The following is a 17,426-nucleotide window of genomic DNA, read 5'->3' on the forward strand; positions in this document are numbered from 1 at the left end:
CTACGACAGCGCTCGATTTTGATCTAAGTGTCCTCCCGAGTATCTCGTAGCGTTTTACTTCTCGTCTTGTCATTCAGATTAAGCGTGGACTTGAGCAGCATATCTTCCCTTTGAAATGTTGCTCTAATTTCAAATTGTATGACTTTGGGGACGTTCCACTCGGGCACTTGCACACTCTGGGCCTAATAAAGATTACACCGAGGTCAGCACGTCACTAATCCCTGACGTTATTAGTCAAAACAAAGCCCACAGCTTTACGCCATGCACCTCGTCATGCATGCGCATGAGGTCCGAACATAATACGCTGTGACTTCAAGCATACAATGAGAAGAGAAAATAAATATGTGAGGAGCAGCAAAGGGCGGGGCGAGGGGATCGGACCAAGCTGCTGCAGACCGATGTCATCACCGCCCACCCCCATCCCTCCACCCTCCTCAACGGGCAAAAGGGCTCAATGATTACGGAGGCTCAGCTTCCCTCTAAGAAAGCAAACCGGAGCTGCAGTCCAAACAAGAGTGAGCCGGCAGCCAGAGAACGCTGACTGCTGCACCAGGCGGCTCGGGTTCACCCGCCGCCTCCGACCCGGCTGGCCCCCGGGCCCGCATTAGTCCCCCGGCCCAGCCTCTCTAGGACAAACAAACAAGCAGCACTTACGGGGACCAGGCGGGCCGAGCCGGTGCCACCAGCACTGTATGGAGGGGGGGGGGGGGAATTTGACCCAATTGGATTTGCTTTATCACCCCTTATAATGACTCCCAGCTTGGCCGGTTCCAAAAAAACAACAATTCTGACTTTGGCCCGAAAAGGGTTTACACCCCCCCACACCCCCCACCCCCTAAAAACAGATGGAGAGGCATCTCAAAAATGTTCTCTGCCTCTGGGGACATGTGGTTTTCCCCATCATTATATAACTGTAAACTCCTGGATGTCAGAGATTGGGGATAATAACTTTCAGATGTCGGCGCCGGGACCTGCTGGATGGGAACAGTTACTTGGCGGAGGGGAGGAAGTCCGAGAGATTAGGACTAAGATGTGACAGGAATAAAAGTGGATCTGGACTGGAAGTGAGAGGGGTCGGCTCGGTCCGTTCCAGCGCCGCTAACGGGGACTGGCTGGCTGGGTGGTAGGCTGGAAGGAAGGCGTCATTACGTTTGCTCGTCAACTTGGTGGATGGCGCTTGACAGCTTTAGCGAGGGGGGTTCGCTAATTCCCCTCCCGTAAATGAGTCCTTATACAAGTGTCATCCTGTAAAAGCGTTTTTTATTGCTCGGTCTCACACGGCGGGCTCGCATCATCGCTCACGGTTCAAGGTTTGCTCACTCGCTCTCGTCACCCCCGCCGCCACCTTGTCGAATGAAATGACACATTTCCTTTCCTTTCGCTATTTCAACACCACGACTCGGCTGTAAAAACCACTTTTTTTCCTCTTCTTTTTCATTTCTCCTCCCCCCCTCCTTTTTTTTTTTTTTTTTTGCTTTAAAGCATCGACCGCAATGCTGAACAAGCAGAGGAGGGTTTTTTATTGTAAATCAATAGTGATCGATTAGCAGCCTGGGTGTTGAATATGGATCAATATCACACCGGGCTGTGGAGGAGATCTGATTTCAATTGGCAAGAGAAGCCCGCAGCAGGTTTCCATCAAGCGGTAATTCAAGACATGGGAACATAAGTCAGATGGATTGATATAGACTAGCCAAGACCTTTCTTGCCACTGAACCAGCACAAGGAAATTTCTGTCATATATCATTAACGCAGTTTGGGGTCGGCAGTTAAAAAAAAAAAAGAAGGGGGAGGGGGGCGGTGCTGTGCGGAACACCCCGGTGACCCTCTGTGTAGAGCAATGGTCAAACGCTGTGAAAACACACCATTAATAGCAGCGATGTAATGCTCCGAAGCCGAGATGCGCGGGGAAAGATGTCCCGTGGCGAGAACGAAGCCATGTGAAAATATTTGGCTTGAATTTTATTTTCAACTTTTTGTTCTAATTCAGCTTCATTTATCATTTGCTTGTGATTTGTGAGTGCAGATGGGGAGGGAGGGAGCTGTGGTTACCGTTCCAAACGACAGCCTTGTAAACCAATCAAAACGCGGCCATAGTTAGAAATAACTTGTCACTTGTAATAAATGACACCGGTTCAGGGCTCTTTCCGCCGGGACCTCTGCTCCGATACATCCCGGGAGCCCCTGGGGGCCCCGGGCGGAGCAGCCGGCGGACCAGCTCGTTTCCCCGAGGTAACTGATGACCCTCTCGCTGAATACACCCCCCCACACACACACACACACAATCGCATATCCCGTGACCTCACGCCAGCGGGAGCATGTCCGATGGAATCTTACGACCGCTCGGCCTATCCTAATCTCAACCGTGTCACACTACAAATTGCCACATTCAGAAAATGGAAATAGATGGAGCGGAGGGGAAACGGAGACGGGAGGAAGGCTTGCGCAATTTTTTGCTGTCCAATGACGACAAAAGAAATAATACATGTATATTTTTGGATGGAATTTTTTCGTTACATATCTGCGTGACAATTTTTTAGAGTGTCGTTAGAAATAGCCCAAAATTTTAAGCACTGTTTAGAATGGAGAAAAAAGGCCGAAATGCATTCATAAAAAATATTCGACTTGTTTTTTTTTAAAGCAATATAAAGGTTAGTGTGGCTATAGAAAAAAATCGAATGATAACTGTAGGATGCATACAAAAAAAATATAAAGAAAACCAAATTTTAACCCCATTTAAAGAGAACCAGACAGCTCCAACTGCACTTTTCCCACATCTTAGTTTTCATTTTTCATCCTGGCCTGACTTCTTTACCGACTTGTCGGCTTGTTTTCATAAAATATTGTACATCATCTTGTTAACAAACCACAACACACAAAAAAATCTGAAAGAGGAAATAAACACATGGGAGAAAGTGGGTAGGAGGGGGGGGGCTGTGGGTGGGTTAGAGGTTCTCATTGACAAGCAACCCCCTCCTTATCCCCCCCCCTCAAGAAAAATACTTGAGGAAAGAACAGGTCGGGAGATCCCGGCGAAGGAATCGCATCTCGGCGAACATATTGATCTGATTTACAAAACCTCCAGTCTAATGCGAAACAAATGGCATGGGCGTGAACTGGTACTTAACCATAAAACCCCAGTATTACTCCGCCTCCCATGAAATACCACATATATCCCTCAACCCGGCCCGATTCGTTGTTTTACGGCCAGATACGACTGAGGTTGACCCAACAGTTTGTTTGACAATTAAGGGAAACCTAATAGGGACAGAATGGAAGCGAGAACACGCCAAGGAAAAGGGGAAAGAAAAAAAAAAACATGGAGGGGAAAAACAAAAACAGCGGTGGCTCTTTACAGACTCTGTTTGGCAAAGCGTCATTAATGCTTCAGGCCACCAAACGACATCGCCGTCAATTATACAGCAGCGCTAAATATTTGAGGAAGAGTGACATGTTTTATTTACTCCCGGTTTTAATTTCAATAATGTACCATTTCCAGAGTCGAGTCGAATGGCTTGCGAGGGGGGAAAGGAGTCTTTTATCGGTTGTTTTCTGTCATAATATCCCAATAAATCAGTCGCCCTCGCTGAGAAAGCCGCACAAGCGCAACAAGGAGACGGCGGATGTAAGTTTTAACAAGGCGCTATGAGAACTGGCGCGTGGTGTTGGCAGGAATTGCGCTCTGTGCATTGAGAGGTGGCGGGAAATGTCACCAAATGGCTGACAAGAGTCAAAACAAACAGACATATGGCTACGTAGCCACGTAGCGTCACAACGCTACTCATGCGTGCGTCTGTTAGCGCATTGGAATGTTTTGATGTTCCGTAAAAACAGACGTGAATCATGAAATAGGATGATATAAGAATATATCCAAAATAATCACACGGTACTCAGTATGCAGTAGCTTTGCAACCGACGATTGTTTTTATCGATTCATCTGTCGATTCTTTTGTGGATTTATTGATTATTAGGGGGGGGGGGGGAATCCGTCCCTTATGCAAAATTAAAAAAAAAAATAGACAATAAGGTTGCTTGTTTTCTAAAGTAAATCCAGATATTTTGGTTTGGTTTTAATAGATGGCAGAATATTCACTCTTGAGAAGCTGAATTCTAAATGTTTGAATTTTAAAAAGCTATCTAAGTTATTCGTCTATTGTTAATTATCTTAAAAAAAGGAAACGATATTGTCATTCCAACAACTCCAGATACTTTTTTTTGTCATAGTTAGACACGGCCCCCCTTTTTTTTGTTTTGTTTTTCACACCCTCTCGCTAGCAAAAACCTCCTTGGTGGAGGTAATAAGTCGCTCTAAGCCTTTCTTATTCCCCTCATGCAACGCGTGTTGCTCTTGGCGCCGGCGTCCGTCCCATCAGCCCAGCTCTGGCCTTGTTTTCTGTCAGCAGCGAAAGCCAGGGAAGGAAGGAAGAGAAAGAACGAAGGGGAAAGAGAAGTGGGTGGCGAGTTGGGGGAGAGGGGGGGGGGAGGTCGTCTCCATGGACAGATGGACTGCTCTTTCTCAACACATGTGGAACCATGTTTCGTCTTTCACTGCCATCAAACCGAACCGTGGTCGGCGTGCATGCGTGCGCACCTCGCTCGCTTCTCTTTAGCGCACACGCGCGCACGCTAACATTCCTTGTGCGCACACATGTTAAAGTCATCACCCCTGCTCAGCGCTAGTAAAACACAACACCCCCGGCTCCTCTGCTGTTGTCAAGTCTTGCCATTAGCTGATGCCACTGGGGAACGCTACCCCGGTGAGGTGGGCGTCCCCGGGGAACGCCAGGCACGGCGTTTACGTGCAACCGCCACTCATGCGAACCCAAACATGTGAGCGTAATTTGGAAGGAGAAGAAGAGGAGGAAGAGAAAGAAAGAAAAAAAAAATCCTTTCACCCCGCGCGTCTTTTGTGCGCGTCTTGACATTTACAAACTGCGATAAAACTGACACGAGGGAGGAGGGAATAGAAAACAGGGCGAGGATAATTTGAGGTAATGTTTTGCTTAGCGAAACACTATTACCCAATCCCGCGTGTTGGAGCGCTGGGACGGAGGTTCTGGCTCGCGGAGAGAAAGAGAGAGAGAGAGAGTGAAAAGGGTCTGGGTTTCATTTTTCGCCCAACGGCGAGCCAACGGCTGCGAGCCAAGTACAGCTTTTCGCTCTCAACACTTCCTGCACTCGCTGCTCTGGCACGGGAGGAGACGAGTTTCGCTCCAACGTCACGCCGACCTCGGCGGCCCTGCCCGTCTCAGCGCTTGGCCTGATGTTTTTTTTTTCTTTTCCTACCGATTTACTGTGTTGCCCTAGCAAAAGGAGAACCACGCCGAGAGAACAGTAAAACTGCTGTCAGCCACAGCTCACACCCAGACACTCACGCACACCCGCTGATGATGTCACACCAAACCCGTTAGGCCCCGCCTCTTCTAGGGATGGGCTGATAATCTGCTTTATTCTTACTTATCGGGTTGGCTGCGAATACCTCCTTGGCATCTGTGTTTTCACGTACGAAAAGCACTTGAAGTATCGGTACTTGGTATCGGCGGATAATCAAAGGTTTTGTATTCAATGATGAAATATTTCGATATTAAAAGATTGAATCCGACGTGACACTCGGCGGGGCGAGTTCATTAGTGCACGCAGGTGTGTAAATATAGAAAGAAAGCACCTGCCGCAATTCCCGACAACACTGACCCCTTCCTCTTTTATGATTTTCATTAGGGAGGCAGCAGATTATCACCGGCGACTGAGTGCCATCTTAATTGCCTCCGTGCAGATGCGGTGCAAAAAAAAAAAAAAAAATGTCATTTAGGCGCTTCATAAACAGAGCGGTCGACGCAGGTTATCAAGACGCCCGCCGCAAACACGCCCTCCTCTCCATGGCGCAATTAAAATGGTTTTAGAAATCCTCTTTTGACAGAGCGCGGCTTAGCCAAAAATGTAAATGACATTAACGGAGACAATGAATTTAATTTTGTTTAATGTCCCCTTTCGCTGATTCTCATTTACATCACATTTCCACATAAAGGCCTGACCTTATAAATACTGGCATTTGTTCAGCTTTTGGAGGTAATCACACTTTTGCAAAAAAAAAAAAAACAGATGGGGAGCACGCAAATTTACCCAGATTTCGATGCTGACGGTAAAGAGCGTGGGAGGGAGGGGGGGGGGGGGGTCGAGGCGTCCGAGGGCTGCCACCTTTTGTTTCTGGTAAACAACTTGACAACAAGTCAAGTGCACTCTGGGAAATGACCTCGTAGGTGTTACGCAAATGAACGAGAACGCAGTCATTTGGAAAATACAGGCCAGCTAATGAGAGACATGACGATGTGTGTGGGGGGGGCTAAGCAAAATGTACATTAGGCCAAAATGTAATTGCATTAACACAAGAACAGGTGTGCTAAGGCCTTTAGAAATAAGCTAAATGAATAAAAGCCTCCCGCAGCACGCCCGCAAGCTCCTTGCTGTGTGCGTGTGCTGACCAAAAAAGAAGACAAGGGGGAGAAAATAACAAGTCAATGTCATGAATTATTCAACGGCTGGGCTGCTCTCCAGAGGTCGTTGCTCTTTGACCTTTGTGACAGGAAGTGAAAGGGAGTGCCTCGACGGCCGGAATGAAAGGAGGCGGGCGGCGTGGGTTTGGATCCGGGGTGGGTCACTTTATGCGGATGCTAACATCATCTGGATTCCCCCAAGAAGACTCACACGTGTGTGTGAGTGTGTGTATTTATATATACACACACACGCACACGTTGTGCAAGTCCTCCTTATCAGTAGGTGGCGCTATACTGCGGCATAAGTGAATTATCTGCAGCAGAAAGATGCAAATATATATAAACACAATAACAGCCCCTCATTTTTATTATGTGTAGATAGAGACCAATACGCTGTCGCCCCAGTAAAAAGAATTAGTTGGCTCCGCCCCCCTCTTCCGAGCGCATATTTCTTGAGTCGAAGGTGAACTTTGAACCCGGACGCCGGGAATGAGTCATTTTCTCTCGTCTTTCAGCGGCGCGCTGTTGTCTTATTACAAAATCCATGCGTGAGCCACAACAACGTGTCTAATCTTTCACACGCGAGGAGACAAAGTCAATATGCGAGCGAGCGAGGACGGCTAGCAAGCGCGCCCCAGTCGCGGCAAATTGAGTTATGCGCGCCATGCTCGGCGCGCACTGTAGACTGGCGACGCATCTAATCACATATTGGCTATCTCATCACTATCATTCTAAAGACTCAAATTACCCACTGAATAAAGCGACACCCCCACTTACTTTAAGGCACCATTAACTTACAAATGTGACATCTGCGGGGATCTGCTAAATCCGCTGGCGATTATTACCCAACTGTGTTGGTGGACGGAACCATTTGGAAAAATAATCGAATTGCGCCAGTCTCCTCAATATTGCGATTGTGATTTAATATGTGATTTATTTATTTTTTTGCAAGGTCATCTCATTTTTTTATTTTTTTTTTACCAGATACAATTTTAAAAAAACATTACACCGATTTGACTTTGCTAACAAAAATGAGTCGTTCATTCCGCGCTAGTGCCAAGACTTGAGTGTTTGATTTTTTTTTTTACAAGAAAATGAGGGCACGATCGAAACGGCTCATTTCGCAGTGCACCGACGCTCCCCGAAGACATAAAAAGTCACAAATCCACCAAAAACGCAACTTCCCTTCATGTGAAAATGCGTCTGAATAATGCAAAAGCATCAAATTTAACTCTTGAAATATTTAAAGAGCAAGCAGTGCTGAAACTATGGGACAGCTGTTGGCTCTCTATATCGTAACAACTTTTTTTTTTTTTTTTTTTAAAGAGAATCCTTCCTCTTGTGTTTGAAAAAAAAAAAAAATAGTATTAGTACTCCAAGGGAAAATAGGGTAAACAGATGTCTGGCCTGACCACAGGAAAATAGGACACATTTGGAATGATAAGTTTCCCAAACTCTGTCGGACATGCCAGATCCATGGGAACGCCAGTTAATGTCTCGCTGGATGCCAGCTAGCAACACACGCCTCCCCTTCCTTTTCCCCTCCCCTCCGCCCCCGCGTTACCATCTGGGAAAATGTTACAGTGCGTGAACGCCATCAATGATACAGTCCAAGGAGCCTGTTCTCACGAGAATTTACTCGGATTTTGTACGGGGGAGAAGAGAAAAAAAAGCAAGCGACTGAAGAGAAAAGTGACATTTTCTGGGTTATCCGCAAACATGGGACTAATGTGTTCCAACTTCAACCTCAAAACCACAAAATGAATGGCAATATTAGTTGCGACACTCGGCCCCTCCCCCACGGAGAAAATCAAAGCGAGCTAACCACCTGACTGCATATACACGTCAATTAGTAGTAAAGTGACATTTTTTGGATGACTAGCAGACCCCAAACTTTTTTTATGGCTCATATGCTCTCATTGAAACCCCCTAATTGCTTAGAACTACAATTACACAGCGCATAAATATTATGATTTCCCCCCCCCCCCCCAAAAAGCATATACATACTAAAATCTTGGATAAAAATTGTTGATCTTTTACTCTTTAGAATATTGACATTTTCTGAATGACTTGCAGACCCCTTAAATATTTTTATGACTGGAACAGATGTGGCCTGATTCTAACCCCTTCACTATAATAAAACTATAAATATGACACCATTAGTAGAAATGTTGTATGAAAAGTAATGCTGTTTAATTAGGAGAAAGAAAATGGACATTTTTCTGAATGACTAGCAGACGCCCAAATATTTTTATGAGTCACGTTATGGAACAGATGTGCCCTGACTCCAACCCAGTAACTCCATATAACATGACATCATAATTTAAAGTTGGAATACTAACTTTAAAAGATACACATTACTAATTTGCATGGCAACAATGTTGGTTAGCGTAACAAAGCAAGCAAGTTGTTTGCGCCGAAGCAGTTTTGTGAGTTTTTTTTGTGTATTTCTTTGTTGTGAAATGCAAATTTCACAATAGCAAAACTTCAAATGTTTTATTGAAATGGCCAACTTCAAATTCGATCAAAGTTCAAACCCTTCAGTTTTAAGTGTTTCATGTAAATAGTCGTATTGTTTACAAAAATTAACAAAACAACCCTGCCCTACTTTTAACCTCTGACCTACTTAAATGATCAGTTAATTTAAAAAAAATATCCTTGCAACAAAAGATTATGAATTAATTTAATATATTAATATGTGAACTCCAACACCCAATACAACTTTTTTTTTAAATGTCCCTAAAAGAAAATAATTTGCATGAAAAATAACACGCTACATTTAATTGAAAAATGTAGTTGTCTATGTTTCTTGCATAAATCAATTCTAACTCAAAGGAAAAGCTGGATTTTGTGCAAAATGTCTGGACTGAAGGCGTCTTTGTGGCAAAGTCTCATTTCCTCATGTCACAGCCACCATGTATGTGGCAACCATTGTTTCCCGGGGCCTTGGAATTTAATGGCCGTCCCGTTTCTGGAAAATCGTCCAGTTCAAACTCAGTTCAGGTGCAACTTAACTGTACCCCCCCTCCCCTCCCGTCCCCTTCCCCATTTAAATTCCCAGTGGAGCTGTTGTGTTTCCAAAGGTTGGGTTTCCACTCTGTAATTGTACGCAGACGCGGCTGATTCAGGCTCTCGGACCTCGGCGGCCGAACCTTGCGTCAGTCAAGTGGATTGGAAGTAATCAGGCGGACCCCTCGCTCGCTCGCGCAGGTGCCTCGTAATGACGTGCGTGCGAGGGCGACACATGTAACACAAACGGCAGTAAAACACGCCAGTTTGGAGCAGCCGCGGCGAATAATTTAACACACCGGCGTAAGAAGGGCGAGGGGGGGGGGGAGAACCCGGTCCCGCTTGGGCTGTTTTTTTTTTTTTTTTAACTAGTGAGGCTCCCCCCCAGTCACTGGGAACCTGCGAGGGTCCGCGAGGGCGCTCTGACAGTCTCATAGTTACGACATGGAGACAATGGGAGGGTCTAATGAGGAACATATGCTTTTGTGTTTCAACAGAGCCGCTCATTGTGCCAGGAAAGGGATACTCCACTCCCATTCAGAGCGGCCACAATGAAAACCCGAGCCCTTCCCTGAGCCGGTCTAGCTTACAATACCCCCCGCCCCCTCTCTCTCTCTTCCACTCCCACCTTTTCTCTTCCCAGCCCTTCTCCTTGCTTGACTTTTAATTCTTCCTCCTCCCCTCGCGTTCATCCCGCTCGCCTTGTACTTAAGTTACACGTTTTGTCCGTCCGATTGCGGAACAATGCGCGTGCGAAACTCTTGAATGACACCGAGGCGACATGAAAGAGCCGTGGCCCGCTTTTTTTTTTTGCATGCAGCATCCCCTCCGTCTGTGTCCTTGTGTGTGTGTGAGTTTGCCCTGCAGACAGCAGTAGCTACGGTAATCCATCCAGGCTCCCAGGGCAGCCGGCTCCTACTTCCCCATGCATGAGAAGCGGCTGGAGTGGAGTGGCAGCAACAACTGCTCAGCCCGATTTGATTACTAATAAGAGAGTTGTCCCCTCTGTCAGATAGCAGGCATTCGCCGCTAAGCAAACAGTGATTCCGCCTAGTCAAACATTAGCATTGCTGTCTCTCCCTACGACGTGGTGAGAGTTACATTCGGATGTCCCCCTCGGACTCCACCTCCCCCCCTCAACCCCCTCGCCCTGCCTCACCACCTCAAGCCGCGTAAAATGCATTCAGCATGACTTGTAAATGGATTGGAGTATTAAAAGAAGTCATTGCTAGCGTAAAATGTAATATGTATTGCAGTGTCGTGTGTCTTTAAGAGGCGGGGCCTAGACGGGTGGCGGGAGTGAGAGCAGTGGCTGACAGCAGTTTAAGTTGAAGTAAATAATACATCTGTATTGGCCTTTGCCGGACATCGGAAATACGTCACGACGACGCTTCTGTCTCGAGACTAGACGAGATAAATCAACATCCAGCCGCTACCAATTTACTTGCAATGGACATACATGACCAGTTGGCGGCAGTCATGCGCCCAATAGACACCATAGTAGAAGAAACACAGAAGACACCAGTACTCAACGTGTTCCGGCTTTCTTGGGCAAAAATGATAGCAGTGAAAATACTATTGAGTGCAATTTGTCTTCCGGAAAAAACAAAAGGTTTCGGAATATCTCAAGGCGCCACTGTTCAGCTTTGATATGGCATTTCTGCAGGGTCTCTGTATGAAAGAGTCGATTACAAATTAGAAGAAAAAATTGAAATAAAATAACGTCACAAAATAATCCATCTCTTTCTACGACACGAAGAAAGTTACATTGACAACTCTTCCCTGCCTCCCCTCCTTATCGTGCACAAGACGAATTATTCAGCATGACTTATCCACGGCGGGGGGAGCGACGCGTTTGTTCGCCCACTTTGGATGGGAAAATGGAAGGTCACAGATATCCCCTCCAGGTACGAGCAGCACAAGAGGAGGAGATACACAGCAGCGCAAACCAAGGTGAAGGAAGAAAAAAAAAAAAATGCCATCATATTTTACACCTGCTGCTACCATACCGGTACTTTGCAAAAGTCTAAACGTGGATCTATTTTAGCAACTGGGATTCCTTTTCTCCAACTTTTTTTCCACAATCATCAAATCGCTGGCAAAAAAAAAAGCTGCTCATCTGACAGCGTGATAAACAAAAGGGGGTGCACCAGCCAAATAAACACCAAGTTGCCCGAGCTAATTAGGTGTATTCCCAGCGTGATCCTCTAGTGATTGAACCACCTGCGACTAAACAACCCCCGCCACCATCCAGGTGGTTGACCGCCCCCTCGGCACACAGGTAGCTGGGAAAGACCCCCCTCAGCCACTCCCACGCCTCCCCCCCGCTCAGAAGATGCGAGTCGGCCCGAGCGGGCGCCGTCTGGCAGCGCCGAGGGAGGGGAAGGACGCTCGTTTGTTCGTCGGCTCGCATCCCCTCGGCCGTTTTGTCGCTCGTTTGACTCCCCCCCCCCGCCCCCTCCCTCCCCATCCACCCTAACGAGAGAAGGCAAGCTGGGGGTCCTACCTGTCGATGATCACCGGGTCTGACGGGGTCTCGTTTCTGTTCCCGCAGCTTTTCTTGTCGCAGCATCGGCTGTCGGAACACACACGGGACGGGTTAGAATCATCCAGAAAGAAAATTGAAACAAAACAGAAAATCTTTTTGTTCAAATTGGCAATCGATGAGTTATTTTTAGAACGGGTCGGCAAGCTACTCGTGTGGTCCTCGGGGCCAACGCGTTTCCTGGATCACTGTGTGAAAAGGGCTGTCAAGAAATTGAGGGAAATCTAAAAGGATACATATTTTAAAATATATATTTTTTTTTTTTTGAACTTCCCCGAAATTACGTAATTGGCTAACATGTAAGACTACATTTTGTCCAAGAGTGTGATGTAACATCTCATTCTTCCCGTCTTGTGTCGAAAGAAATTATACAGATGTCATTGGGGCTAGTTCAAAAAAAAAGAAAAAATTCAAAAATGAATATTTACATATATTTCAAAATGATCCTGGCTGACTCTCTTTGACTCACTTGCCACAAAGTCTTTTTGTCCCGCTCGCTCAGCAACACAAAAGCTCCCCAAACCCAGCGTGCGTTTATCGAGTGGCTACCACGCATGTGGCTAGCTTGACTGCTTGCATTGATGCTGATAGATAAAAAAAAAAAAAATGTGGAAAAACAACATGTTGTGTTGTTTGGCTTATAGCGTTGCAGGGGAGGGGATGCTCAGGGGTGGGAGGGGGGGCGGAGGCAGGGGAGTCACTTTTCACAGCTTCAGCTTTTGTTTACCTCTAATTGCCAAGCTGCTATTTCTGAGGGAGATGCAAGGTGCCACCCTCAACCAATATTTCTGCGAGGCATTTATCAATTATGGCCTCAAAAGCACTAATCTATCTTCCACCACATGTTTCAGACGCACCCCCCTCATAACCCCCCCCCCCCTCCCTCCCTTTTACCACGCCAATCCAGAGCTTGCAGCTAGCTGACTCTCACATCCTTTGATTTGAACATGAATTAGGAAAGGGAAGAAAAAAAAAACTGAAATAAACAAATTCATCATCCGGGCTTGCATTTGAAATGAAAACTCTTGAGAATAAGATTGATTTACGCCATATGGTGCAGGAAACCAAACAAAGATTCGTGCAAAGATACTGTCGGTCGAGCTCGCTCAGCTTGGGGGGAAAATTAAAAAAAACAAAAAAACATGTCTGATTTACAGCAGTAATAATCATGCTAACGTGTCATTTCAAGAGACCAAACATTTTTTTTTTTTTAAAGTGATCTATGACTGAAAAAAAAAAAGACAGAGAGCTATTTTAAGTTTTATTAACACTTTTTAGGTGACTAAAAGATTTTTTTAAGGATTGGCCACTTTGTTTAAATTACACAAAAACTGCACGTACTATAATAATCAAAGAAAATATTCCACATAGATTATTCAACGCAATGCAAATTGTGCTCAATCATCTTTTTAAAGGCGCATTTTTTGTCTGGCTGTTTTTTTTTTTTGTGCAGGTGTACCTTAACTATCATTTGCGAACATTTAATTGCTTCTCCCAAATATTCTCAACAACTCACAGAAAGACTCACTACACTTCAACAGCAAGAAGCAATAGCTGTCAATCAAAAGTCAGCGTTCATATTTTGTGTATGAACAAACGTACATGATTGGATACAACCGTGCACTTCAAACTAAACAGAATATACTTCCAACCTTTGTCGGTCTAAAGGCACCTTTGTAAACTCCATCGATGCATTCTGCATATACTTCACCAGCCCGAGGCATTGCCGGGCATGTAGTTATTAATAGCGATAATTATGGGCAGCCCAAATATTAGGAACAGCTCTCAGCATGAATCGATACACGTCAAAAACAAGTCTCAGCAAACTACAGAGACATGCTGTGTTGGGAAATTAAGTCAAGATGACGTCAATGTAAATTTAGCAATAATGCATAAATAATATGCATCCTAAGAGGCAGCCAAAATATTAGGAACCGCTCTCAGCGTCGTTTGATTCATCCTTACGACAGCGAGGAACATATTTGTGACATGGAGGGTTCATCTAAAGTCAGTCAGTGATATAGCAGTGCAAGTCATAATATTAGGAACAGCTCTGGGTCTCACGCCTTAACGCTTTGACGACCTTGCAAAGTGAAATAATTGACAAATTCTGAAATGAGGTGACAATCGAAAGGGAGCACCATTACACTTTAAAGGCGATTTGAGACTGTTTGTAATAGTCATCTCACTACTCGAACAAAATCAAGTACTGTAATATGAATCAAAACATTCATATCAGTCACAGTGGGCAGCCCAAATATTAGGAACAGCTATACACTCTTCTACAACAAGGATAAACTACAATAAGAAGAAACACAATCCTGGATATTGTTTATAAAAGTAATCAGTTACGACTCTGGATGAAATTATTGGCCGGGCCATACAGTAAATACAGGAACAAGCAAAAATATTAGCAACAGCATGATGCAATGCATTTGTGCAAGTATTGCAAAAATACAATGATGAACAGTCAAGTCATTCTTTTCAATATTACAGCTGCCCGATTTGCCTGATTTGATCAATTCAAGAAAGCTAAATATGAAAAACAGCTGTCGTTTCTATGATCAATACAAATTACAATACAACACGAGCCCCCCCCCCCCCCCCCCCCCCCTGTGCTGTAGCAAGTATCAAACAGTCGTGTAACGACTCTCATTACAGGTCATTGCATTTTCTTTTCAAAGAGCAAAATATTAGGAACACGGTGCACATTTGAACACGTGTGTTGTTCCTAATGCGTTGTCCACGCCGGATATTCCGAGTGTGACAAAACAAAGTGATGGATGCGCGTGCAAATTGAGTGTGAGTGATGAGTTTGAGCTACAAGGAGCGGAGGGGGGGCGGGGGGGGGGGGCATAAAAAGAGCATATGATGCATGCGCTTTTCAATTGAAACGTTGCAACAATAATAATAAAAAGAGGAGGTGAGGGGGGGTCAACCGATGAGTATCTGAATTCAGTGCTTGCAATCGCTAGTAGGGGGAGGCGGGGAGAGTAAGAGGGGGGGGGGGGTCGCGACAATAACAACAAAAGGCGTTTGGGTATCGGTGACAGCGCCTGAATGGCAGCGCAACGTGAGAGGCAAAAAAAAAAAAATGCGTGCGCAAACCGCTAAAAGGCTCGCTAAACATCGCTGACAGCTCACATCAAGTGGAGCATACTTCAAAAAAAAAAGCGTTGAAAAACTTGGCGCCCACTCTTTTGGTGATGCATGTTGAGTCACACGTCACGGAGGAAGAGATTTGAAAGATTAAATATTAAAGAAAAGCAAAAGTGCCATATAGTCTTACCTGCACATGATTTCGTGGGTCAGAAGAACTCTGCACATTTCCGGATTCTTGTCTTGGCCCTCGTAAATTATGGCCTTTGGAAATGAAAATTGACATTTGAACATTAGAACGAATCAATATGAAAACACAATTTTTTTATATATTAATTCTGGATGAAATTATTTCTGGCATCTCAACCCACATTTTACAATGACACATTTTATCAAACTATTTCAATTATATTAATACTGTATCAGTTTATCACATCTTTTTTTTTATGTTCCGTCACTTTTTTTTTTAATCTTATTGATGAAATTCCAAATATTAATAATTCCAATGTGTATTGTTTTCCCTCCCATTTAATCCACTTAAGACGGACAGACTGACAGGGGTGTGTGTGTGTGTGTGTTGGGGGGGGGGGGGCATTTTCGCTCCAATAGAAGTGTCATCAATATGCTTATAATCTGGGGATATTTGGGGGAAAGTGTTAATGGGCAATCTGTTGTTTATTTTTTGAGCCGCTAACAATGATCTTTTCTGTGGATAAAACGCGCGCGGTGGCGGCGGCGGCGGCTGTCTGGCGGTGTACGCTCGAGTAATTTTTGAGCATTGGCTGAAACAGATGGCGTGGAGCGATCACTTCTGCCGCCCTCCCTCACTCCTCCTCCCCCTCTTCCTCATCATCCTCACCATCCTCCTCATCCTCCTGTTTCTAAGGAGACTCACCTATTCTCCAACGGACGGCGCCCTTTTAGAATTTAAAAGGAAATCAATCCAATAGATTACCCCCCCCCCCAAAAAAAAAAAATATATATATATTTATTAGCGGGCGTTAATTTTGCGTCACGTGTTTTGCGATGAAATTGTTTCTAATTGTGACATGACAACTGATTATTATTGTTTGAAATTTTATTTGTAACATTTTTCTCTTCTCCCTATTGCTTTTGATTGATGTGGCCATTTTGCAGCCGAGGAAACAGAAATCCATAAATTGCTTGTTCTGCGTCATTGACTCGGATCATTGGCGCGGGAATGTGTGTGTGTGTGCCCGTGCGAGTGTGTGTGAATGTTGGCCGTCACGTCACGGCACGGCTCTATTTCTTCAATTAAAAAAATAATAATAATAATAACCGAATATCAAACAGCGTAATTTGGCTTCTCGTACAAAATGGACGGCGTGAATTTCTGCGTGTATTCGTTCTTTAAAAAATAAAATATATTACAAAAATTAAAACACGAATATATAAACTGCATTTATTTTTCCGCTTTTTTTTTTTTTTAAACTGACACGGGTTTCACCTCTGAGCCCTTGCGAGAAAGGGGATCAGCAGACGTGTTTCAATTTTTAATGGTTGGACAAAGTGAGTCTCTTCTCACGTTACAGCTTGTTATTATCGTTTGCTTATTATTAGCTATTTTTGGCATGTGAGTTATTTTAAATTTTCTATAGTTCTCAGCCATGCAACTTACCTGTTTCGTCATGGAATCAATTAGCCGAATGTAAAGATCCTGTTCTGTTCTGACACCTGGATGGACACAGGAAATTGATTTTAGTTCGTAAATAATTCAATAAATATTATCATGATAACTATAAATGCCAATTTAGATGGCGTTGTTCTAATAATGAGTCTACTCACCGTTACTGTACAATAACTGTAGTTTGTAATGTATCCCATTGTTGGTTTTTTCACTGGTTGGCTCCTGCAAGGGGTAAAAAAAAAAAAAAATCAATAAAGCAATCAACAAAAATAAAATAGTGGATAAAATTGACATTTTGCAGATGGGATAAATTAGGAGGGGTGCTCTTACTTTTTCCTTCTCCACAAAGTCGACAAAAGCCGTCCTCTCGATTTCCACTGGCTGCCCCTGCCTGTCGTACAAGGCGAGCACGAAGTGGAAGAAATTGGACTTCCTGAGGTTGGACGGGGGCTGCTTCTCGTAGTGCGCCCGGGCCAAGCCGACTCCACTGCGGGGTGAACAAGGACACACGGAGGAGGGTCGTTCTGGTTCCTCAAACTTCCCATCTCGGCATTTGGATTTTTTTTTTGTCCGTGGAATATCTTCCACGAACAAAAAACAGTCCAATTGCGGAGATTCAAGTTCCACTATGATT

The 17,426-nt window shown here is 44.7% G+C and overlaps 2 protein-coding genes across 7 annotated transcripts in view; one reads left to right on the forward strand and one right to left on the reverse strand.

Annotated features, from left to right (window-relative positions):
- LOC147049926 (methylated-DNA--protein-cysteine methyltransferase-like) overlaps nucleotides 1–17,426 on the forward strand; it is a 168,417-nt gene that overhangs the window by 147,620 nt on the left and 3,371 nt on the right. Inside the window, exon 18 of one of the 2 annotated variants that reach the window (XM_085923034.1) lies at nucleotides 9,998–14,628. The exons of the other annotated variant lie outside the window; for it this stretch is intronic. Within the exon in view, the coding sequence (XP_085779160.1) occupies nucleotides 9,998–10,075 (78 nt within the window). The 3' untranslated portion in view covers nucleotides 10,076–14,628. Of the gene's footprint in view, nucleotides 1–9,997; nucleotides 14,629–17,426 lie in introns of those variants that run through there. 2 annotated transcript variants of the gene reach the window in all.
- The window catches only part of LOC147049927 (transcription factor COE3), a 71,659-nt gene that overhangs the window by 53,506 nt on the left and 727 nt on the right, over nucleotides 1–17,426 (reverse strand). For all 5 annotated transcript variants that reach the window (XM_085923028.1, XM_085923025.1, XM_085923027.1 and 2 more), the window contains exons 2-6: nucleotides 17,123–17,279; nucleotides 16,951–17,014; nucleotides 16,784–16,839; nucleotides 15,335–15,408; nucleotides 12,007–12,075 (exon numbers count right to left, since the gene is read on the reverse strand). In XM_085923028.1, the coding sequence (XP_085779154.1) occupies nucleotides 12,007–12,075; nucleotides 15,335–15,408; nucleotides 16,784–16,839; nucleotides 16,951–17,014; nucleotides 17,123–17,279 (420 nt within the window). The remainder of the gene's footprint in view (nucleotides 1–12,006; nucleotides 12,076–15,334; nucleotides 15,409–16,783; nucleotides 16,840–16,950; nucleotides 17,015–17,122; nucleotides 17,280–17,426) is intronic.

Source organism: Syngnathus leptorhynchus, chromosome 10, assembly GCF_054491065.1.
Source record: "Syngnathus leptorhynchus isolate UIUO chromosome 10, UIUO_Slep, whole genome shotgun sequence".
Taxonomy (NCBI): Eukaryota; Metazoa; Chordata; class Actinopteri; order Syngnathiformes; family Syngnathidae; genus Syngnathus; species Syngnathus leptorhynchus.